Source organism: Peromyscus californicus, unplaced genomic scaffold, assembly GCF_007827085.1.
Source record: "Peromyscus californicus insignis strain IS unplaced genomic scaffold, ASM782708v3 Scaffold_3__1_contigs__length_106647218, whole genome shotgun sequence".
NCBI lineage: Eukaryota > Metazoa > Chordata > Mammalia > Rodentia > Cricetidae > Peromyscus > Peromyscus californicus.
The window spans coordinates 24,563,747-24,587,374 of NW_026294551.1; the positions used below are offsets into that span (position 1 = coordinate 24,563,747).

Consider the following 23,628-nt stretch of genomic DNA (forward strand, 5'->3'; position numbering starts at 1 on the left):
CCAAATTCATTTTACGAGGCCACAGTTATCCCTACATCCAAACCACATAAAGATTCAACAAAGAGAGAATTATAGATCAGTTTCCCTTATGGACATAGATGCAAAAATTCTCAATAAAATACTTGCAAACCGAATCCAAAAACACATCAAAGAGATCATCTATCACGATCAAGTGGGCTTCATCCTGGTGTTGCAGGAGTAGTTCAACATAATCAATAAATATAACCCGCCATAGAAACAAATTTTGTGTGTGACAAGATCGTGTGTGTCTTTCAGCACAGCTTCATCAGCTTGCATCTAGTTTCACAAGTGGGACGTGGGGCTGGGAGGACAGCGGTGTGCAGGTAGACATGGTGAATTCAACATTTTGATCCAAGGCAGCAGGAAGTGAACTGAAACACTGAGTGTTTTCAGTTTTTTTATTTTATGGGTATGAGTGTTTTATCTGCACCATATGGATGCAGTGCTTGTGGAGGCCAAAAGGGGGCATCAGATACCTTAAAACTGGAGTTACAGACATTAAAAACCTCATGGGTGCTAAGAATTGAAAGCAGGACCTCTGGAATAGCAGCCCGCGCTCTTAACTGTTGAGCCTTCTTTCTAGCCCCCAATTCCCCCCCCCCCATTCTTGATTGACTATAAAACTCTTTGGTGGTGCTTGTCTTTAATCCTAGCAGTCAGGAGGCAGAGGTAGGAAGAGCTCTGATTTTAAGGCCAGCTTGATCTGCAGAGCGAGTTCTAGGACAGCCAGAGCTACAGAAACACTGTCTTGAAAACCAAAAACACAAACAAACAAGCAAAAAGCTCTCTTTAGGATAATGATGTGAGCAGTTTATTAAAATGATTTTAGATAGCCATGTTTTGGGGCTTTTTTTTTTTTTTTTTTTTAGAATAAAATAGTAATTTCGTGTTGTATTCTGTCTTTTCCCACCTTCCTGAATTACCTATAGGGAAAAGAATTTCGATGAGTTTTCTAAGCACCTTAAGGGTCTTGTTAACCTGTATAACCTTCCAGGAGACAAGTAAGTAATTTCATTTCATTTATTCATTTATATAAGTTTTCCATTTTGGGAAAATGAGTATAAATCTGTGAGCCAGTTTGGGTTACATATTTTCTTACTCTTCTGCTGTATATTTATCCCAGTTTCTATTCATATTGTAATCTATAGTTCAGCTCCTGACATTATGTATTTGTTTTTAATTTATATATATATATATATATATGCTTCTGTTTTTTGTCTTCATGTATTGATTTCCAGGATATGGAACTGGCCTCCCCTCTTTTTTTTTTTTATTTTTATTTTTTTAAAAGATTTATGTATTTATTATGTATACAGTGTTCTTGCATGTATGCCTGCAGGCCAGAAGAGGGCACAGATCTTATTATAGATGGTTGTGAGCCACCATGTGGTTGCTGGGAATTGAACTCAGGACCTCTGGAAGAGCAGGTAGTGCTCTTTAATCTCTGAGCTATCTCCTAGCTCCTCCTCTCTTTATTTTAGCCTAACTGGGATTCTGTTAAACTGCATATTTTAAAGGGAAATAAACATAAGCTCTGATAGTTCTTAAAATAAACTTTGTTTTGGTTGTATTAGAAAAAAAAAAATAGTAGCCCAGGCTTGACCTCAATATGTTGTTGAGGATTCCCCTGAATTCCTTAGGTTCCTCTTTCTCCATTGCAAGTGCCAAGATTGTAGTAGGCATGTGCTCCAGTGTCCAGCTTTGTTAGTTTATTTGTATTTAATTTATTTATTGGTTTTGCTTTTTGAAACAGGGTCTTACTGTATAGCTCTAGATGTCTTGGAACTCACTGTGTAGACCAGGATTGCCTCAAACTCACAGAGATCTGCCTGCCTCTGCCTCCTGAGTGCTGGGATTAAAGGTGTACAAACCATACCTGACTTTGTGTCTTTTAACCATTTTTAAGAGTAAAACATGCTAGTTGGCTCCAACCCTTGAGAGTTTCTGTTTTGGTACTTTTTGGTTTTGTTGTTTTGAGACAGGGTCTCACTGTATAATTTTGGCTGTACTAGAACTTGCTTTGTAGACCAGGCTAGCCTGACCTTAGAGAGATCCGCCTGGCCTGTGTCAGTACTTGTATGTGTTTATTTTTTAAGTGTTTAACTATTTTCTCCTCATTTACTCTCCAGCAAACTGAAGACTAAAATGTATTTGGCTCTCCAATCCTTAGAACAAGACCTTTCTAAAATGGCAATCATGTACTGGTAAGACTGGCTGATGAGGCCATTCTACATGACTTAGTTTTTCATTGAGAGGATTTCTAAGGTCTTAATTTTTACATGGGTATACTCTAGGTATATCTGATTACATATCTTTGCATATAACTATGTAGCATATATCTGTATTGTACTTTTTGTTTGTTTGTTTTTGCTGTTGCTTCCCCAATGATTATTGCATTCCATATTCTGAGTAACTATCACTTAAGTTGTTGGCTGTTATTCCATAGACTTTATCTGAAATATTTTCAAACTTGGTTACATTACCTGATGAATAGTAGTTCAGTTGTAGTTTGTTTGTTTGTTTGTTTTTAAAGATTTATTTATTTATTATGTATACAGTGTTCTCCTTGCCTGTGTCCCCGCAGGCCAGAAGATGGCAACAGATCTCATTATAGGTGGTTGTGAGCCACCATGTGGTTGCTGGGAATTGAACTCAGGACCTCTGGAAGAGTAGTAGTCAGTGCTCTTAACCACTGAGCCTTCTCTACAGCCCCCAGTTGTAGTTTTTTAGTCATTAATTTGAGAGGGAATGTGACTAGGATGTCCAGGTTGGCTGACATGGGATGCACCAGTGTTAGCCTCTAAAGTTATAGAATTATGGGACTATGTAAACCTGATTTAGTTTTACTTTTTACTGTGTTACTTATTGATGTCTACTGAAAAATAGCCCCTTTTATTGAAGGTGAAATGCACTTCTTATATGTGCTGTTATAAGATAGAGTCATTTTGATAACTACTTTTATGAGGTACCAAATTCAATCATCATAGATCATTTGTCTTGTAGGAAGGCAACTAATGCTACTCCGTTGGATAAGATCCTTCATGGAAGTGTTGGCTATCTCACTCCACGGAGTGGGGGTACGTTATCCTATCTTGATCATTTTGAAAATGTCTAGTATTAGTTTAAGGATCATTATTTTGTGTTAATATGTGTGTGAGTGTGGTGTGCATGTTTGTGTGAGGAAGCCAGAGGAGAACAGGTCCTACTCTACCACTTGGTCTTATTCTCTTGAGACAGGTTTCTCAGGGATCCTGGACCCAGGCTACAGTCAGTAAGCACCAGTGCTGGGATTATACATGTGCTTGTTGCCATGCTTGGCTTTTCACATGAGTGCTGAGATCCTTAATCAGGTCATGCTAGGATGGTACGCACTCTTACCCACTGAGCCCTCTCTCCAGCACCTTTATTACCATTTTGTTGTTCTTTTGCAGTGCTGGGAATCAAAACCAAGCTTTGTGCATGGTAGGACAGGTATTCCACCACTGAACTACCTGCTCAGCTCTGAGGAGATACTTTTCATTTAACTTGAGCTTATGAAGACATAAGTTAAAGGAGACAAATACCAGTAATTTGTAATGTCTTCTAAGATGTTAATACTTGCCCTCTCTGTTTTTTTATTGTGTGAAATATATTGTTCCCAGAATTATTTTTGCAATTCTTTATTTTATTACATACACCACACCCACCCACCCCCGTGTGTGTGTGTGTGTGTGTGTGTGTGTGTGTGTGTGTGTGTGTGTGTGTGTGTGTGTGTGTTCTATTAAGTATGTGGAGGTCAGAGGACAATTAATGGGAGTCAATTCTGTTCTTTTGCCATGTAGGTCCCTGGGAACTCAGTTTTCAGACTTTGTGGCTAATGTCCTTACCTGCTAAGCTAACTTATTGGACCTATGGAATAGTTTTTTGCATATAGGCTTATAGAAATGTGGTTTTTGACTGTTTTTGAGACAGGGTTCCATTGTGTAGCCTTAGCTATGCTGGAAATTGCTCTGTAGACCAGGCTGGCCTTGAATTTATTGGACCACTATGCCTGGCAATTTTTTTTCCCCTTTTTTAAAGATAAAGACAAAGTCTCTTGTAGTTGAGGCTGGTTTTGATCTCATTATGTGCATATGGTCTTGGACTTCTGATTCTCTTGCCTCAGAGTATTTACCATTCTGTCTTTTTTTAGGGGCAGGGGTAGGGGGTTTCAAGACAGGGTTTCTCTGCATATTCCTGCCTGTTCTGGAACTCTCTCTGTAGACCAGGCTAGCCACCTATCTCTGCCTCCTGAGTGCTGGGACTAAAGGCGTGCACCACCACCTCCCGACTCTGCCCGTTTTGTTTTTTTATGCACATGGGTAATTTGCTTATACAGATGTCTGTACATGCCGTGCTCAGAGAGGGCAGAAGAGGACTTGGGTCCCCTGCAACTCAAATTACAGATGGTTGTGATCTACCATATGGATGCTCGAAGTTGAACCTGTGTCCTCTGGGAGAACAGCCAGTGCTCCTAACTCTTGAGGCATCTCTCCCTAGATTCTGAGTTCTATGCAGTGCTGGGGCTCAAACCCTTGGGTATGCTAGGCAAATACTCTACAACTGAACTACATTTCTACCCAGCTTCTATTTTTTTTAATTTTTTTTTTTTCCCTTTTTAGGTTGAATTAGGGGCTCACTGTCTTCCAAGTGGTTCTTGAACTCACGATATAGCATAGGCCGGCCTTGGATTTGTCGCATTCCTCCTGTAATCCCGGGCTAGTGTGAGCTACCACCCTCAGCATTTATGTGTGTGTGTAGCAGTTTTGGGAGAAGTATTAAGGGTTTAATTCAACCCAGGGCCTTCCTATTGTAGGTAAGCACTCTAGCTAGCATTGAGCTATCCCCAGCCTTTTCTTGTTAGTTTGAGATAAGGGTTTATATAGCCAAGACTCATTAGCTTCTTGTTCTCCATCCCAAGTGCCTAGATTATAGGTGAGCACTAACATATGAATGCTTTTTTAAAGGTATCATTTATTAATAAAGATGCCATAATTAATAAGTTCCATTTGTGATAGGTCATTTAATGAACATGAAATACTATGCCTCTCCTTCTGATCTGCTGGATGATAAGACTGCATCGCCTATCATTTTGCATGAAAAAAATGGTAAGTGTTTGTTTTTCTTGTCCTTTGAGACAGATCTCTTTATGCAACCTAGGCTATTCTGGAACTTACTATGTAACACAGGCTAGCTCTCAAACTTACAGTAATCATACATATCACTTTAGCCTTCCAAGAACTGAGGTTATATGTGTGAGCTACCATACCCAGCTGGATGTGTTTTTGAGACAGGGTGACCTCAACTGGCTGTATACTTCAAGATGACCTTTACCTCTTACGTGCTGGGGTTTAGGCATACACTATGCTCAGCTTTCTCCAGTGTGTTAAAAATATTTGTAAATTTTGCCAGGTGGTGGTGGCGCACGCCTTTAATCCCAGCACTCGGGAGGCAGAGCTAGGAGGATCTCTGTGAGTTCCAGGCCTGCCTGGTCTATAGAGCAAGATCCAGGACAGGCACCAAAACTACACAGAGAAACCCTGTCTCGAAAAAACAAAACAAAACACAAAAAATTATTTATAAAATTCGAATGCCCAGCTTCTCTTCCTGTAATTCATAATGTGATATTTCTTAATGAATTCCCTATCCTTATAATATGTATGGATATAACACAAACATACATCATATATACACCTCACATAAATATATGTGTATGTATTTATGTACCTAAACATATATATATAATATAGTAGCTTAATGCATAAATAAGTTAATGATGAAATACAAATTGCCGACGTAAAGTAACCAGCTTTCCTTACTACTTTAAAGGAGAAGGCTGGGTTTGGGACATGCCAAAATGCCAGCACTGATGAGGATCAGTCAGGTGAACCTGAGTTGAAGGCCAATCTAATCTGTGGAGTCATCAAATAAATAATGAAAAAATAAAATAAATAAATGTGACTAAAACTGCAGGATTGAATGGCACTTTGTATTTTAACTTTTTCTTTTTGGTATTTTGAGGCAGAAGGTCATCTAGTCACAGCTGGGAGGGGAGGGGTGGGGGGGGTGGTCAACTGGCGTCAGACTTGTTATGTAACTGATGATGAACTTGGAATTCGGTCCTCTTGGCTCCTGGATGTACACCACCACACCTGGCTTGTGTTTGGACTAGTGTAGCAGAAGAGTAGAAGAAATAGTCCAGTACTTTATTTGACCTCAGTATAACTTCAATCATTGATTATTTCCTGTAATTATAAGCCTATTTAAATATATGTTGTGAAGTTGTAAGTGAAAGTATTCATAATGAGCTCTTTAAGATTTTTTTCCCTCCTTGGGCTATGGTGTTATACTCATTAGCAGAATGAAATGCTGAGTGGCTGTGGAAAGGTAGCTTGTAGGATTTTTAAGTTTTGTGTCAATTAGAGTATCCGATTAATTATGACTGATAGTGCAGGGTTATTGTTTGATTGTTTGCATTTTAGTTGTTGTTTTGTTTCTTTTGAAAAATAAGGTCTTCCTCCTCAAGCTGACCTCACACTCACTCTGTACCCCAATGATGTCTGCCTTTTTTTGTCTTGTTTTACCCCTACTGATGTTTGCCTTTTTTGTCTTGTTTTTGCACTTTGTTCTGTTTTTGAGAGTAGGCCTAACCTTGTAGCTCAGGCAGGCTTCTAACTCAGCATTTTCCTTCCTTGTTCTCCAGAGTGCTGGGCTCACAGAGTCAGGACCATCACTTCTGTTATTTTTATGTCTTTTAGTGTTGTGATCCTTGTAATCTATGTTAGGAGGAGGAAAACCTTTTTTTCTTTTTCTATTCCCAGTTCCTCGATCTTTGGGCATGAATGCCTCAGTGACAATTGAAGGAACATCTGCTATGTACAAACTCCCAATTGCCCCATTGATTATGGGGTCCCATCCAGTTGACAACAAATGGTAAGTTAAATAGGATTTAAAGTAGTGAAGTCCATTTTCAGCATCAAGCTCTTCCTTGAGTTTCTAGATGTTGCCTTTTCCATCCACTAATTCCTCTATTGTTATTTATTTGAATGTTACTATTTGATATCTACTCACAAAACACATACCTTTACAAATTTGTTTATAATTAATTAAAAAAATTTTTTTATATGTGTGTTTTGCCTGCATGTGTGTCTGCAACCCATCTGTGTGCCTGGTGCCCTTGAAGGCTAGAAGGGGACATCAGATCCCCTGGGACTGGAGTTATAGATGGTCTAAGCTGCCATGTGGGTGCTGGGAATTGAACCAGATAGTGTTCTTAACCATTGAGCTATGTCAACATTTCCTATATACTGTATTCTTTGTCCTGAATAAATTAGATTTTGTTTCTGGTTTTGGTACTGGGGTTGAACCCAGAGCTGCAGATGAGAAGCACATACCGTCACACTGAGCTAGACCCTGAGCCCCATCATAAATGTTCTATTAAATACTTCCTACTTAGCAAGATAATTTAACTTTAAATTATTGGGAGGAAAGTAGAAAAGTGAGCTTTTGATAGATGTTATGGGTCTGTGTAATATATACATGTCTAAGAAAAAGTGTTCAGATTTTTCAAAACGGAAAATTTCCCCCTCTTCTTTTTTTGAAGGACCCCTTCTTTCTCCTCAGTCACTAGTGCCAACAGTGTTGATCTTCCTGCCTGTTTCTTCTTGAAATTTCCTCAGCCAATCCCAGTATCTAAAGCGTTTGTTCAGAAACTGCAGAACTGCACAGGTAAGTTCTTTTTTTAAAAATGTTTGCCAAACTGTAATAAAGATAGGTACTTATTCAGATAAAACCTACTTTTTATGAATGTGAATGGGGAACTTGAGATTTTCTTAAACAGCTTGTAGTCCTTTAGGCCTCAAAGAAGTACTGATGAGTACAGATGTTAGGTGTTTCAAACTAGTAAATGCTTTGTAAGTACTTTTTGAATATATAGGTGAATAAATAGGAAGATCATAAAAGGAAATTGGAGCTGTCACTAATTTGATCTTAATGTGCTCATTATAATCAGTCCTTGTATTTCCAGGAATCCCATTGTTTGAGACTCCACCGACTTACATGCCACTCTATGAGCTCATCACTCAATTTGAGCTGTCAAAGGATCCAGATCCCCTGCCCTTGAATCACAACATGCGGTTTTATGCTGTAAGTAGGCCCTATGGATCTGGAACATTGTTGGTTCTTTGTAGTATTAGTGAGGTCTGATACCTGTCTGATAGGGGCAAAAAAAGTCACCTGAAACATACTAAAGCAAAAGGGAATGAGCATTTGAGTTAAAGAAACAACCATGTTTTTCTCTCTCTCTCTCTGTGAATAAATATATATATATTTATTTATTTATAATGTGTGTTGGCGTTTTGCCTTCATGTATGTACGTGCACCACATGTGTTTCTGAGGCCTGAAGATCACCTGAACTGAAGTTACAGGCAATGTGAGCTGCCATGTAGGACCAAACCTGGGTCCTCTGGAAGAGCAGGCAATGGCTATTACCGAGGAGCATTCTTTGCTGTCCCCTTTTTTTTCTAGATAGGTTCTCATGTAACCCAGGCTGGGGTTGAACTTAGCAGAGGATGATCTTAAGCCAGTCCTCTAGACTGCTGTGACTAAAGGCACACTTGAGAAGTATCTACAAGGAAAGCCAGGGCATTTGGGAGGCAGAGGCTTAAGGATTGCCTTGACTCAGAGGAGTACTTGAGTTATGTAGCAAGATCTTTTCTCAAAACTTCTAAAAAAAAAAGTTTTATCAGAATTGAAAATCTTACAATGCTATCTTGAGCTTTTAGAAGGTTAAAGATGTTAAGAGTTGTTTCTTGAGGGCATGGTGGCACACACCTTTAATCATAGCATTTGGAAGGCAGAGGCAGGCAGATATCTGTGAGTTTGAGGTCAGCCTAGTTAGTTCCAGGACAGCCAGGGCCATGAAGAGAAACCATGTCTCAAAAAAAGAAACAAAAGAATTAATTTCTTGGATCAAGTGTGAGACAGTGAGATCTTACCTCAAAAAGGAAAAAAAAATTTCCTCTTAATTTACTATTTTTATTTTATGTCTATGACTGTTTTTGCCTGCATGTATATAAGTGTGCTACATTTGTGCACCCACAAAGGCCAGAAAAGGGTGTCAGATTCCCCTGGAATTAGAGTTGGACTGTTGTGAGCTACCGTGTGGATGGGTGCTGGGAACTGAACCCAAATCCCAATTCTCTGAAAGAGCAGCAAATGCTCTTAACTGCTCAGCCATCTCTTCAGCCCTAGCCCATTTAAGTGCTGTGGATTTAGAATAAGAAAGATCTTTTAAGTGTGAATGGAGAACAAGATGTTGACATGTATAAATTATGAACGGCCCCAAAACCTCATCTGGGTTTGAATTCATAGGAATGTTTAGAATTTAATTTATATTAACATAGAAGCTTCCCAATTCTAGGTACATTATAAATTATATAGATTGTTTTATTTACAATACAGTTTTGTAATTCTTTTTTGGTTTTTTGAGACAGGGTTTCTCTGTGTAGTTTTGGTGCCTGTCCTGGATCTCGCTCTGTAGACCAGGCTGGCCTCGAACTTACAGAGATCTGCCTGGCTCTGCCTCCCGAGTGCTGGGATTAAAGGCATGCGCCACCTCCGCCTGGTCAGTTTTGTAATTCTTTAGAAATTGCTAATGCAAATTCTAAGGTGATTTTTGTGTTAGCAATCGTCCTCAATATTTAATAGTACATTAATAGATATCTTTTAGCTAAACAAATAACTACCATTCATAATATCAGTTATTGAAAGAGGTATATAAGGTGTATATATATATATATATATATATATATATATATATGTGAAGTTGATTACTTCCCATGCTTGATGTGCCCTTTCCCTGTCCCCCTTGGTATTCCTCTTGCCCCTTCCAGCATAGTTTGTGATTAGGTACAGTGAGTAAGTAAATATCATTGATTTACCATCTTCTTTTTGCCTAGGCTCTTCCAGGTCAGCAGCACTGCTATTTTCTCAATAAGGATGCTCCTCTTCCAGATGGCCAAAGCCTGCAGGGAACACTGGTTAGCAAAATCACCTTTCAGCATCCTGGCCGAGTTCCTCTTATCTTGAATATGATCAGACACCAAGTGGCTTATAACACCCTAATTGGAAGCTGTGTCAAAAGAACTGTTTTAAAAGAAGGTACTCTCCTTCCTTTTGATATACTTAGGGAGAGTGGTACTGACTTCTCCAATGGCGCTTGAATTTGGTACTTCATTGAAATATCCATAGAGCTTTAAAGACTACAGATGTTTGATTTCCTCACCCCGATCAACAGAAATAGAATGTCAGTGTGGCTGGTGTGGTGGTGCATGACTTTAATCCCAGCACTCTGGGAGGCAGAGGCAGGAGGATCTCTGAGTTTGAGAACTGCCTGGTCTACAGAGGGAGTTCTGGGACAGCCAGGGCTACACAGAGAAGCCCTGCCTCATCTCCCCTCCCCACCCCCAAAAAAATGAATGTCAATATAAACAATTGGGAATTTAATCACCACAAATTATTTTGATGGGACTAATTTGTTATACTTGGCATTTATAATAAAAGGCGTGTGTGTGTGTGTGTGTGTGTGTGTGTGTGTGTGTGTGTGTGTGTGTGTGAGAGAGAGAGAGAGAGAGAGAGACTTAATATTTTCTGTATTTTTTTTTTTTTTTTGGTTCTTTGAGACAGGGTTTCTCTGTGTAGCTTTGCACCTTTCCTGGAACTAACTCGGTAGCCCAGGCTGGCCTTGAACTCACAGAGCTCTGCCTGGCTCTGCCTCCCGAGTGTTGGGATTAAAGGCATGCACCACTGCTGCCTGGCTCATTTTCTGTATTCTTTTGCTTTGTTTTTGAGATGGGCTCATTTTGTAGTCCAGGCTGGCCTTGAACTTACTATGTTCCCCAGGCTAGCCTTGAAATTGAAGTGATCCTCCTGCTTCGGCCTCCTATGTTAAGATTAAGGTCTGTACCATTCTTCATATCCCCTTTTTCTAAATAGTAACATAGCTAAACCTTGTGTCTTTACTTTGCTGTCTTGCTGCACTTTGTTAAATGGTTTCTCAGTAATAAAGGTTATGTTGTTCTGAGTGCTAGATCTAGTCCTTAAAATATCACCCCACCCTGTTTTTTGGAGTATCTAGCTATATGACTTTAAAAAGCTAAGATCTACGACCTGTCCTTTTTCTTTCTGGATTCTAAAAGGCTTTTTTTTTTTTTTTTTAAACACCGTTGACTACTTGAAGCTTTGATGGAAATTTTGGCTACTTTAATCAGTTAATTTTTCCTTGGTCAAATATCATTCTAGTGATAGTTACCTAGTGTTAGATATGTATCAGTGGAAGTTGTAGGCAACAAGAAACAAGGCCTGTAAATCTAGAGAACTACTTCAGAAATTTTGTTTTGAGATAGGGTCTCAGGTACCCCAGATAAGCTTGAACTAAGTATGCAGTGGAAGCTACTCTTAAATTTCTGATTCTTCTACCTCCAAGTCTCAAGTGCTGGGATTATGGATGTGTACTACCATTCCAATGTAAAAATGAGAATTTGGAAAAAAAGTATGTGTATGTGTGAGTACTTGGGCCTAGGCCACTAGAGTGTTTGGCTGAAGAACCAGATTGCCTGGCATAGTGGCATAGTGGTGCATTCCTTCAATTCCAGCCTTTGAGAGGCAGAGGCAAGTGAATCTCTGAGCTATACTAAGAAACCCTGTTTCCAAAAAAAAAAAAAAAAAAGAACCAGGCTAAAGTAAGTTGTGGCTTTTAGGTACAGTTGTTGTCTACCACTAGTGAGGCCATGGGTTCAATTTGTTAGCCCTACAAAAAAAAACAAAACAAAAAAACCTACAAACAATAACCAAAACAAATGTATAATGAAAGCTTACATATGTATCTGGTGTAAGTGTGTGTGTTGTTAGTTTGACACAGGGTATCACTGTTTTCCTGGCTGGCCCGGAACTTGGTATGTAGACTAGACTGGTCTCAATCAACCTCACAGAGATCTCTACCTACTCTGCCTCCAAGTGCCGAAATTAAAGCTGTGTGCCACCAGGCCCAACTAAATACATCATTTTAGATTATGACCCTTACCTCTCTGTTTACCAGATTATATGCTGCATAGTTGACAGATAAATACCTTGATAGAGTGTAGGTTTTATTCTGGCTATGGTGGTGCAGATTGTAATCTCAACACTAGCAGGCAAAGGCAGGTGGATCTCTACATAGAGTTCTTGGGCTGCATGGTGAAACCCTGTCTGAAAAGCAAAAGAATAACCAACCAAAAGCAGTGGGTTTTATGGTAATAGGACTAGGTGGCTTGTCAAATAGAATGGAAACACTGAGAGCTGGGCATGACGGCGAATACCTTTAAAGTTAGTACTAGAGTGGCTAAGACAGGAGGAGTATGGGTTCAAGAGCAGCCTGGGCTACACAACAAGACCACGTTATACATTGTAGAATGAAACAAGATAGTATGTTTACTCAATTATTTTTGCTTAAAATGTTTTTATATTTTATTTATTTTATATGCATGAATGTTTTGCTTGTCTTGTATGTGTGTGTACCATGTGAGTCTGGTGGTCAACTGGCTATTTCACTGTCTATATAAAGACAATTATTTGTTTGTCTCATGTCTTAAGTATGGTTATGCTCTTTTTCCTTGTTTTTTAGACTCTCCTGGGCTCCTCCAGTTTGAAGTGTGTCCGCTCTCAGAGTCTCGCTTCAGTGTATCTTTTCAGCACCCTGTGAATGACTCCCTTGTGTGTGGTGAGTTGTTTGGGTGGAAACATCTTTCTTGGGAATGTATCTTCGTGGTTTCCAGACAGGGTTTCTCTGTGGTTTTTTTCGAGACAGGGTTTCTCTGTGTCAGCCTCGAACTCACAAAGATCCATCTGGCTCTGCCTCCCTAGTGCTGGGATTAAAGTACAAGGTGAGTAGCTGAATGTTTGACAAGTATCTGTACATTTTGTCTTTCAGTGGTAATGGATGTGCAGGACTCAACACATGTGAGCTGTAAACTCTACAAGGGGCTGTCAGACGCACTCATCTGTACAGATGACTTCATTGCCAAAGTTGTTCAAAGGTAGTGGAGGCCCTTTTTCCATAAGAATTCCACTAAGATTTGTACAAAGTGTGTTTGCTTTTATTTATTTATGTTGGTTTTCAAGACAGGGTTTGGGTTTCCCTGTGTAGCCCTGACTGTCCTGGAACTCACTCAGACCAGGCTGGCCTGGAACTCAGAGATCCTCCTGCCTCTGCCTCCAGAGTGCTGGGATTAAAGACGTGCATCACCATGCTGCATGCTTTATTTTTTACCTGAATTAAAAGAGAGACATTGCCATTTATTTGAATTCACTATGCTCTGGGTTAAAAAAAAATGTGAATTTTGTTTGTTACTTAAATATCACTATGAAAACAATAGGGGTAAGGCTGGTAATTTTCAAGCCTTGTTATTAAGATACTTTTCAGGTGAGAGAGAGCTAGAAAAAGATGCACTTTTTCTTCCTTTCTTCCTTTTTTTTTTTGTTTTTGTTTTTGTTTTTTGAGACAGGGTTTCTCTGTGTAGTTTTTTGGTGCCTGTCCTGGATCTCGCTCTGTAAACCAGGCTGGCCTCGAACTCACAGAGATCCGCCTGGCTCTGCCTCCTGAGTGCTGGGATTAAAGGCGTGTGCCGCCACCGCCCAGCTTTTCTTTTCTTCTTTTTTTTAAAGACAGGTTCTCATTATTGCTGACATAGAACTTGCTATTTAGGACAGGTGGGCCTTGAGTTCAGAGAATGGTCTCCCTTTCTTTGCCTTGTGAGTCTCTAGATGAAAGGGCAGGCATCACCATCCCAGCCTTGAACTTACCTCTTTTTCACATTTTAAGGGATAGACCATGTTAAATGGCAATGTGTGGGAAGTTAATATTTAAACCAGTGAGCTTCCTGGAAACATTAATATGTAATTTTGAAGTATTTCTTTCTAAAGTAGTGGGCTGACATAGTCTATTTAGAAATAGATGTTGTTCATTTAAGTTTTGAGACAGGGCCTCAGTCTTCCAAGCTGGCCTTGATAATGTAACAAAGGATGACCTTGAACTCCCTATCATTCTGCCTCCACTTCCTGAGTGCTTTCATTTGAGGTTTTTGCCACCCCACCTGCTTTATTTGGTGCCTGGGAGGAAGCCGAAGGTTGAGTTCATGGAAGGCATACACTGTAGCAGTTGAGCAACACTCCCAAGCCTCAAAGGTACATTTTAATAGATTCCCATTAAATTTTTGCTTTCAAGCAAAAATATCAGAGTCTTTAAGACAGAACACTTACAGTTTACAATGCCCAAAATATGATTGTTTAGCGTAGGACAAATTTTGCTAATACACATACTAAAGCAAAATGTTTTCCAAAGTATGTTTATAGTCTAAATTTACCTGGAAGTTAGAAGTGTTTTGTTAAGCTAAGCAGTACTGCATCACCAGCAATAGTACTTTTAACAAGTATTTTTGGTATTGTCAATGGCTTCTTCAGTGGTTTCATATGTATCACCTGTGCCCCCAAAAGGAAGGTATTTTATTACTGGATTCCATTATCATTATAGTCCCTTCCCTTGTTTCTCCTATTTTTCATTTTTGAGACAGGGTCTGGCTGTTGTAGTTCAAACGGGCTTTGAAGTCACAATTCTTATCCTACCCATGCCTGAGGACTAGCTTCCTTTTATTTCAGTGTAAGCTGGTTTTGGACTCTGGTTTGGTTTTAGTGTGTGTTCCATAAGTGTTGGATCACAATTCTTTTTATAATCAGTATACCCAAAGCTTTGTAATTTGATAAAATTACTCGTCTTATAGATTACTTCATCTGAAAATTGCTAACTACAAACTTGTGAGGCTTATCTAAATCTCAGGCAAAAGTAGAGGCCTTTGTTCCAAATAAATGTTAGGTTTTATTCATCAGCTAATGAATGCAGTGCTAACTTTTTTCCCCCTCCTATCTTACAGATGTATGTCCATCCCTGTGACGATGAGGGCTATTCGGAGGAAGGCTGAAACCATACAGGCTGACACCCCAGCACTGTCCCTCATTGCTGAGACAGTTGAAGACATGGTGAAAAAGAACCTGCCCCCGGCTAGCAGCCCAGGGTATGGCATGGCCACAGGCAACAACCCAATGAGTGGTACCACCACACCAACCAACACCTTTCCGGGGGGTCCCATTACCACCTTGTTTAACATGAGCATGAGCATCAGAGATCGGCATGAGTCGGTGGGCCATGGGGAGGACTTCAGCAAGGTTTCTCAGAACCCAATTCTTACCAGTTTGTTGCAAATCACAGGGAACGGGGGGTCTACCATTGGCTCGAGTCCGACCCCTCCTCATCACACGCCGCCACCTGTCTCTTCGATGGCCGGCAACACCAAGAACCACCCGATGCTCATGAACCTTCTTAAAGATAACCCTGCCCAGGATTTCTCAACCCTTTATGGAAGCAGCCCTTTAGAAAGGCAGAACTCCTCTTCCGGATCACCCCGGATGGAAATATGCTCGGGGAGCAACAAGACCAAGAAGAAGAAGTCATCAAGAGTACCACCTGACAAATCCAAGCACCAGACTGAAGACGATTTTCAGAGAGAGCTCTTTTCAATGGATGTCGACTCACAGAACCCTATGTTTGATGTCAGCATGACAGCTGACGCGCTGGATACACCTCATATCACTCCAGCTCCAAGCCAGTGTAGTACTCCCCCAACAACTTACCCACAACCAGTACCTCACCCCCAACCTAGTATTCAAAGGATGGTTCGACTATCCAGTTCAGACAGCATTGGCCCAGATGTAACTGATATCCTTTCAGACATTGCAGAAGAAGCCTCAAAGCTTCCCAGCACTAGTGATGATTGCCCACCCATTGGCACCCCTGTTCGAGATCCTTCAAGTTCTGGGCACTCTCAGAGTGCCCTCTTTGACTCTGATGTCTTTCAAACTAATAATAATGAAAATCCATACACTGATCCAGCTGACCTTATTGCTGATGCTGCTGGAAGCCCCAGTAGTGATTCTCCTACCAATCATTTTTTCCCTGATGGAGTAGATTTTAATCCTGATTTGTTGAACAGCCAAAGCCAAAGTGGTTTTGGAGAAGAATATTTTGATGAAAGTAGTCAAAGTGGGGATAATGATGATTTCAAAGGATTTGCATCTCAGGCTCTAAATACCTTGGGGATGCCAATGCTTGGAGGTGATAATGGGGAGACAAAATTTAAGAGCAGTAGCCAAGCTGACACAGTTGACTTCAGTATTATATCAGTAGCTGGTAAGGCTTTGGGTCCTGCAGATCTTATGGAGCACCACAGTGGTAGTCAGAGTCCTTTAATGACCACTGGAGAATTGGGGAAAGACAAAACTCAGAAGAGGGTAAAGGAAGGTAACGGCACTGGTGCTAGCAGTGTGTCAGGCCCTGGGTTAGATAGCAAACCAGGCAAGCGCAGCCGAACTCCTTCCAATGATGGGAAGAGCAAAGATAAGCCTCCGAAGCGAAAGAAAGCAGACACTGAGGGGAAGTCTCCATCTCACAGTTCTTCTAATAGACCTTTCACCCCACCTACCAGCACAGGCGGGTCCAAATCTCCAGGCAGTTCAGGAAGGTCTCAGACTCCCCCAGGTGTTGCTACCCCCGCCCATTCCCAAAATCACTATTCAGATTCCTAAGGGCACAGTGATGGTGGGCAAGCCTTCCTCCCACAGTCAGTACACCAGCAGTGGTTCTGTGTCTTCCTCTGGCAGCAAAAGCCACCATAGTCATTCTTCCTCCTCTTCCTCGTCTTCTGCTTCCACCTCAGGCAAGATGAAAAGCAGTAAATCGGAAGGCTCATCAAGTTCCAAGCTAAGTGGCAGTATGTATTCTAACCAAGGATCCTCTGGATCCAGCCAGTCCAAAAATTCATCTCAGACTGGGGGAAAGCCAGGCTCCTCTCCCATTACCAAACATGGACTGAGCAGTGGATCTAGCAGTACTAAGGTGAAACCTCAAGGCAAGCCATCCTCACTTATGAATCCTTCTATAAGTAAACCAAACATATCCCCTTCTCATTCAAGGCCTCCTGGAGGCTCAGAGAAGCTTGCCTCTCCAATGAAGCCTGTTCCTGGCACCCCCCCATCCTCTAAAGCCAAGTCCCCTATCAGTTCAGGTTCTGGTGGCTCTCATATGTCAGGAACTAGTTCAAGCTCTGGCATGAAGTCATCTTCAGGGTCAGGGTCCTCAGGCTCAATGTCTCAGAAAACTCCCCCAGCATCTAATTCTTGTACACCATCTTCCTCCTCATTTTCCTCAAGTGGTTCTTCCATGTCATCCTCTCAGAATCAGCATGGAAGTTCCAAAGGGAAATCTCCTAGTAGGAATAAGAAGCCTTCCTTGACAGCTGTCATAGATAAACTGAAGCACGGGGTTGTTACCAGTGGGCCTGGGGGTGAGGATCCAGTGGACAGTCAGATGGGAGTAAGCACAAATTCTTCTAACCATCCCATGTCCTCCAAACATAACATGTCAGGAGGGGAGTTCCAGAGCAAGCGTGAGAAAAGCGATAAAGACAAATCAAAGGTTTCTACTTCTGGAGGCTCAGTGGATTCTTCTAAGAAGACCTCAGAGTCAAAAAATGTGGGGAGCACGGGTGTGGCAAAAATTATCATCAGCAAACATGATGGAGGCTCCCCTAGCATTAAAGCCAAAGTGACTCTGCAGAAACCAGGGGAAAGTAGTGGAGAAGGGCTCAGGCCACAGATAGCCTCTTCAAAAAACTATGGTTCTCCATTGATCAGTGGTTCCACTCCAAAGCATGAACGTGGTTCTCCCAGCCATAGTAAGTCACCAGCATATACACCCCAGAATGTGGACAGTGAAAGTGAGTCAGGCTCCTCTATAGCAGAGAAATCTTACCAGAACAGTCCCAGCTCAGATGATGGTATCCGACCACTTCCAGAATACAGCACAGAGAAGCACAAGAAGCACAAAAAGGAAAAGAAGAAAGTCAAAGACAAAGACAGAGACCGGGACAGAGACAAAGACAGAGACAAGAAAAAATCTCACAACATCAAGCCAGAGAATTGGTCTAAATCGCCCATTTCTTCAGATCAGACGTTGTCTCTGACAAATAACCCAATCTTATCTGCAGACAGGCCTTCAAGGCTTAGCCCTGACTTTATGATTGGGGAGGAAGATGATGATCTTATGGATGTGGCCCTGATTGGCAATTAAGAACCTTATTTTCTAAACATATGTCCAGAGAAGAAACTAATGATACATTTACATGTAAACCAACACAAGGGGTGAGTCAGACAGGCCTGATCTGTGCTTAAGATTCCTAACGGGCATGGCCTCTACACCAAGCTGGGTACATTTATAAAAGTATATCTAAACCCTACTAAAGGGACCATGGGGTTGGTTGTTCAACAAGTCATATTTCTTTGCCAGAAAGAAATGTTAAAAAAATACTTGCTTAAGAAAGGGAGGGGGTGGGAAAGGGTATAGAGAGGGAAGGGTGGGAAAACTGTTGTGGGAAATATTCATATATATTTTTCTCCCTTTTTCCATTTTCAGGACATGCTTTAAACTCATTTTAGTGCATGTATTTGAAGGGCTGGGCAGAAAATGAAAAAAGCAATACATTCCTTGATGCGTTTGCATGAAGGTTGTTCACCTTTGGTAGTTGTCCATTGGAAGCATGGGCAAGGGAAGGACTCTGGCAGTTTTGGACACTTCAAGCAATGTTTGGTGTCTGTTTCTTAGGAGTGATTGGGGGAGGGAAAATTATTTTAGCTATTTATTTGTAATATTTTAATCCTTAATGTTTGTTTTTATGCAATGTTTGTTCTTAAATCTATGAAGGTTATGGTTCTCAATGATAGGCAGGAAGGGCGAAGTTTGTTTGGTGGTGGGGAGCTTGCAGTTTTTGCTGATGCTGCAGCATCAAAGCCCGCACAGGCTAATCAGAGCCTGTCTTTGAAGTGAAATAGAAAAACCAAAACTATTATCTTTGGAGGTTTTTCACAGGGTTCAGACATCATAGGAATAATAGGAGTTACCTCCCTATGCAGTTAAAAGATTTATCTTTTTTCGTTAAAAAGGAAGGGTGGCTTAGGGGGTATAAATATGTTTTCAGATTCTATACCCTATGGTATGAAAACCATTACAGAATTAATAGTTCTCCTAGTTCCACAATGTGCCAAAAGTCTACATCCCAGCATTTTGTTTGCAGGAGAGCTGATGCCATTCCTCAGAGCTGGACTCTTTGTTTCTCTTCATCACAAGGAGGAGGAGTTCAGACTTAAGTCACTCTACTGTGTGCTCCCCGAGATAAACAGTTTAAAAAAATGCAGCCATAGTTCACTTAAAACAATTTCAAGCTCACTTGAAGTAACAGGGGCCTGGAATGCTAAGTGAGCATGAAGATAAACCTTGCTACTGTGTAGCATACAATTGGACCTTTTTGGAGAAACAGGTCTGAATCTGGATTCTGAGGGACATCAAATGAAGCCCTTCTCATAAATAGAGAAATCCAGGAGACCACTTTGAGTGCAACAGAAGTTCTCAGTATTTGGAGGTCCTCACAAAAACCCGCGGCCTTACTTTGATTTTGCCACCTGCACTGTGCCGTTCCTGATGGTTCCGTTCAGGATCTGGATCAGCGGGATGGGGCATAATCCCCAGCACAACTCTTCTGGATCACACAAAAAAAAAAAAAAAAAAAAAAAAAGCCAGGTGATTCATGTCTGTGTATGTTACAAGTGGAGTGACTTCATCAGATACGGACGATTTCTATATCCAACTCTCTGCAGGTTGGAGTTAGTGTAGGCTTGGGAAATCTACTGTGGCTTTCTTTCCTGACTGTTTCTCATTTCCTTTGGTGTTCTCCCTTTTCTGGTCATCAGTTCTCAACAACTCCGCCGTTTCTGTGTCCCAAGGCAATAAATAGGAAACAAAACTGTAAAGTGGAGCAAGAAAAGTTACCTGTTACCCTATCAGAGTCCACTGTCTTGGGTGACACTAACGAGGACATGGGCAAGGTGACACTGGAGTGCTTTATCATGTGGTGCTGATGCAGTGGCAGTGTCTCAGATATACAACCAGGTTGGATTTCTCAGAAGTTTGCCACCTGGTTCTGAATCTTATCCTCTTAGTTTCTGCAGGAAAGTTAAAGTTATGTGGTGTTTCAGTTTGTTCTGGGTGGGGATGATCTCATGGGGAAATGTACTGCATAGTATAAGGGGCTCAGTCCCCCCAAGCAGCGCCAACAAATACCAAAATGAGTAAACTGGGAAGCTTTTTCTCTCTTTCTGTCTTCATCCCAGATCAAAGAATCCCGAGTTAGGATCTGGATGAAGGATAAGCCCCTGAATTGTCGATGGGCACACCCCACACAATGGCCCAGCATCTGAACTTGCTTAACAGGGAGCCGGGGCTAAACTGCTTCACCCTGCCTGGGAACCAGGGAGCACTGCATTTCTCCACAGGGTGGAGGAGAAGAAGCAGAATAAACCAAGCCTGGAACACCTCCCTCCCATCCAGGTGTGCTCATTCTCCTGTTTGAAAAGACGGCAAGAACATGAAGTCAACTTCCACCTGATGGCTGCTGTTGGACATTCTGTATTTTCAGTTTGACCTGATTCTTCTGTCTTTTGGCTTCATGTTAAGGGCCTTTGGACAAAATCTGCTCTGATGTACAGGAATATTTCAGATTCAAATTCAGTGTATCTTAAAACAAGTGTTTCCACGGTGAGCAATGGGGACCTGATATAATTGCCAAAGCCAACTTGAGGTTGATAACTCTTGAATTGGATTTTATTTTTGCCAGGCCAAGGTCTGAGAATCTAGAACAGCAATATCATGAATTTTCTGAAGAGCCAGTGAGTCACATAGTATCCACAGTTGAGTCACAGCAGATGTCAGTATAGAAAACATTCACAATCCCTGGGTAATCTCATTTTCTATTTTATTTTTATCTTTAGCCCTGCCCCCCAATTATTTGACTTGGAATTAACTTTTGGAGGGACAGGAAGTATTATCTTAGAAACTAGGTTGGGAAACATGCTCAATGATAGTGCTGAGCTTTACATTTTGAGTTTAAACATGTACATCAGGAGCAGCGTGAAGGGTCTTAAAGTATTTCTCATTTGATTTTCTTGTGTGTATGGCTGTTGTGTAAATATTTTGGGGTTTTTTTTTTTCATTTTTTGAAATTGGAAAAATCTGTGGGATTTTTCCCCCTCTAAAACATTACAAAAAAAGAAAAGAAAAACTGTTTCTTTACATACAAATAAATTTCTTTGATAAAAAGTAATAAGCCTCTGAAGTTTTTGTTGTTGTTTTTTCAAAAGGAATACTAGGCAGCCCTGGCTGGCTTGGAACTCACGGTGTAGATCAGGCTGGCCTCTTGTTTTTTGAGACTGGGTTTTATGTAGCCCAGCCAGACCTTGAACTCTTTATCCTCTTGCTCTCCTCTTTCCAAGAGTTGGGGTGCCGGACCTTTGTTTGTTTCGTGATTTGTCTCTGAGTCAAATCACAAAGAACTTGCTATGTAGCACAGTATGATTCAGAACTCAAGCAGTCCTTATGTCTCGACCTCCGGAACATTGGGATTACAGGTATGAGTCAACACCATAAAATCTTGTCCTTTGAATATTTTCATTTGATAAGCGTCTGAGAAATCCAAATTACTTAAAAACCAGGGGCTTCCGTGAGTTTTTAATGGGCTCACAGGAATGCATAGCTGGTTGACTGAAGGGACAGACTTTCTGTTTGTCTACATTTGATTTGTTTTTGTGTGCCAGTTCTTCTCACTTTTTCCTGACTTGCAGTTGGTATAAAATTCATCAGTAACTTGCTGGGATGCTGCTAAACGTTGCTGGTTTTTCCACTGGCTGAAGTAAAGTAAATGCTTAAAAGCATGTAGGACTCAAAGAGAATGTAACATGTGAACCTAGGTTTTTGTGGTCAAGAACTGAATTTTTTGAAGAGAGTGTAAGAAGGCCTCTTTATGGGGAAAAAGAAAGTTTGGCCAGGGGTCATGACATGTGTTTAATGCCAGAACTGGGGAGTCAGAGACAGGTGGGTCTCTCGAATTCGAGGCCAGCCAGAGTTCAAGGACAGCCAGTGCTATATAAACTATGATTCAAAAAAAAGTTTATTAATAAAGTGCTTGAAGTCAATATGTAAGCTAAAATAAGTTTTCTATAAAGGTTCTCGGGACTTGTTGCTCATAAATGTCCATCTTGATCGGATTCTTATTAAAACTAAAAGGGTGTGAGGCAAACTCATAACTGCTTTGAGTATACAATTAAAAGCAGCATTGTGGCCTCATCTAGCAAGGGCGCTATTTATGATAGTTTTTAATGTTTCAGATAGGTACATTGTGTAATGTGTTTCTCTTTGAAGGGACAACTCACGCTAGATGGTTTCATAATTCATGGACAATAGGTCATAGGTTTAGGAATCTTGAAGGCTGGAGTTTACATTAATAGTAAGATGACAGGGACTAGCTTCCGTACTAGGAGCCTAGCCCAATGAAAGTCATCGTTTTCTGTGGTCAAACGCCCCCGCCTACCCTCTCCTACATGCTTGTTTCTCCCGCCGAAATGGCGTCAGGTTGAGGCTCTCACCAACCAGCGCCCTGATTGGAGGGTGGGCAGCCACTGCAGCCCATTGGGCGCCACCGGCCGGGGGGCGGGGATGCCAAAGGCCCTTGTGCCTTGCCTGCCCCCACCCCACCGACGCGCGCCCCTCCCCCGGCCCAAGACTGGGTGCCGGGCTGGGGCATCGCACCCCCTGACCCCGAGGTGAAGCCTCACTACCAGTCCCTGTGCAGAGCCGAGCGCTAGGTCCGCCTCTTAGCGCCGCCAGCTCCTGCCTTCTGGAGCCAGGCACTGAGAGACAGCCGCCCCGCAGCGGCCCCCCAGGCCTCCCCGCAGCACCCCGTAATGCAGTTCACCGGGACGGGGGAGGAGGCGGCGGCGGCAATACCCACGCCGGCGGCGGCAGCACTGCCCCAACCCAGAGACGCCTAGAAAAAGGAGGAAAATGGCTCCGAGCAGGGACCGCCTGCTGCACTTTGGGTTCAAGGCGACAGTGAGTGACAGAGGACGGGAGGTGGGTGGCCAGGACGATGTGGGTGCCAGCTCAGGCCGCCGGTGAAGTGACTAGACTAGGGCTGGGGACACTTAAGCTGGAAGCTCAGGTTCCGCGTGGGTCGCTGCGTGCCGGTGAGTCTTCGGAGCGGCGGGGAGGGTTCCGGTGATGTGCCGCCGTCCCTGCTTCGCTCTCCTCGCCGGTCCGCGGGCACGCGCGCACTCGCACCCGCCCCACAGCCCCCCTCCCCACCGCCACCCCCCCCCCTCCACACACGCACGCACACTCGGGCACTTCCCTGCCTCTCCTTGTCGCGGTGGGCTCGCGCCCGGCCGCCCCACGCTCCGGCTGCTCGCGGGCTCACCGTCCGGGGCTGCGCCCGGTGGGGGAGGGGTGGGCTCGCGCCGCCGCCGCCGCCGCCGCCGCCGCCGAGCGCTCCTCCCCTCCCCCGGCGTTCCGAGGCCCGGGCGGCTCTGCCCAATGAGGAGCGGCGTTGCTGGCAGGTGGG

General features: G+C 42.2%; 2 protein-coding genes across 4 annotated transcripts in view; both read left to right on the top strand.

Annotated features, from left to right (window-relative positions):
• The window catches only part of Med1 (mediator complex subunit 1), a 34,385-nt gene extending 15,896 nt beyond the window's left edge, over positions 1 to 18,489 (top strand). Inside the window, 12 exon segments of the mRNA XM_052758981.1 lie at positions 951 to 1,022; positions 2,151 to 2,225; positions 3,025 to 3,098; positions 5,058 to 5,147; positions 6,861 to 6,972; positions 7,643 to 7,767; positions 8,066 to 8,184; positions 10,000 to 10,201; positions 12,702 to 12,797; positions 13,008 to 13,113; positions 15,004 to 16,675; positions 16,677 to 18,489. Coding sequence (XP_052614941.1) covers positions 951 to 1,022; positions 2,151 to 2,225; positions 3,025 to 3,098; positions 5,058 to 5,147; positions 6,861 to 6,972; positions 7,643 to 7,767; positions 8,066 to 8,184; positions 10,000 to 10,201; positions 12,702 to 12,797; positions 13,008 to 13,113; positions 15,004 to 16,675; positions 16,677 to 18,254 — 4,321 coding nt within the window. The 3' untranslated portion in view covers positions 18,255 to 18,489.
• Positions 18,490 to 22,848: 4,359 nt separating this feature from the next.
• Positions 22,849 to 23,628, top strand: part of Fbxl20 (F-box and leucine rich repeat protein 20) — a 76,491-nt gene continuing 75,711 nt past the window's right edge. The window contains exon 1 of one of the 3 annotated variants that reach the window (XM_052758982.1): positions 22,849 to 23,141. In XM_052758982.1, coding sequence (XP_052614942.1) covers positions 23,073 to 23,141 — 69 coding nt within the window. In that variant the 5' untranslated portion in view covers positions 22,849 to 23,072. Of the gene's footprint in view, positions 23,142 to 23,403; positions 23,624 to 23,628 lie in introns of those variants that run through there. The other 2 variants (XM_052758983.1, XM_052758986.1) reach the window with 2 other exon arrangements.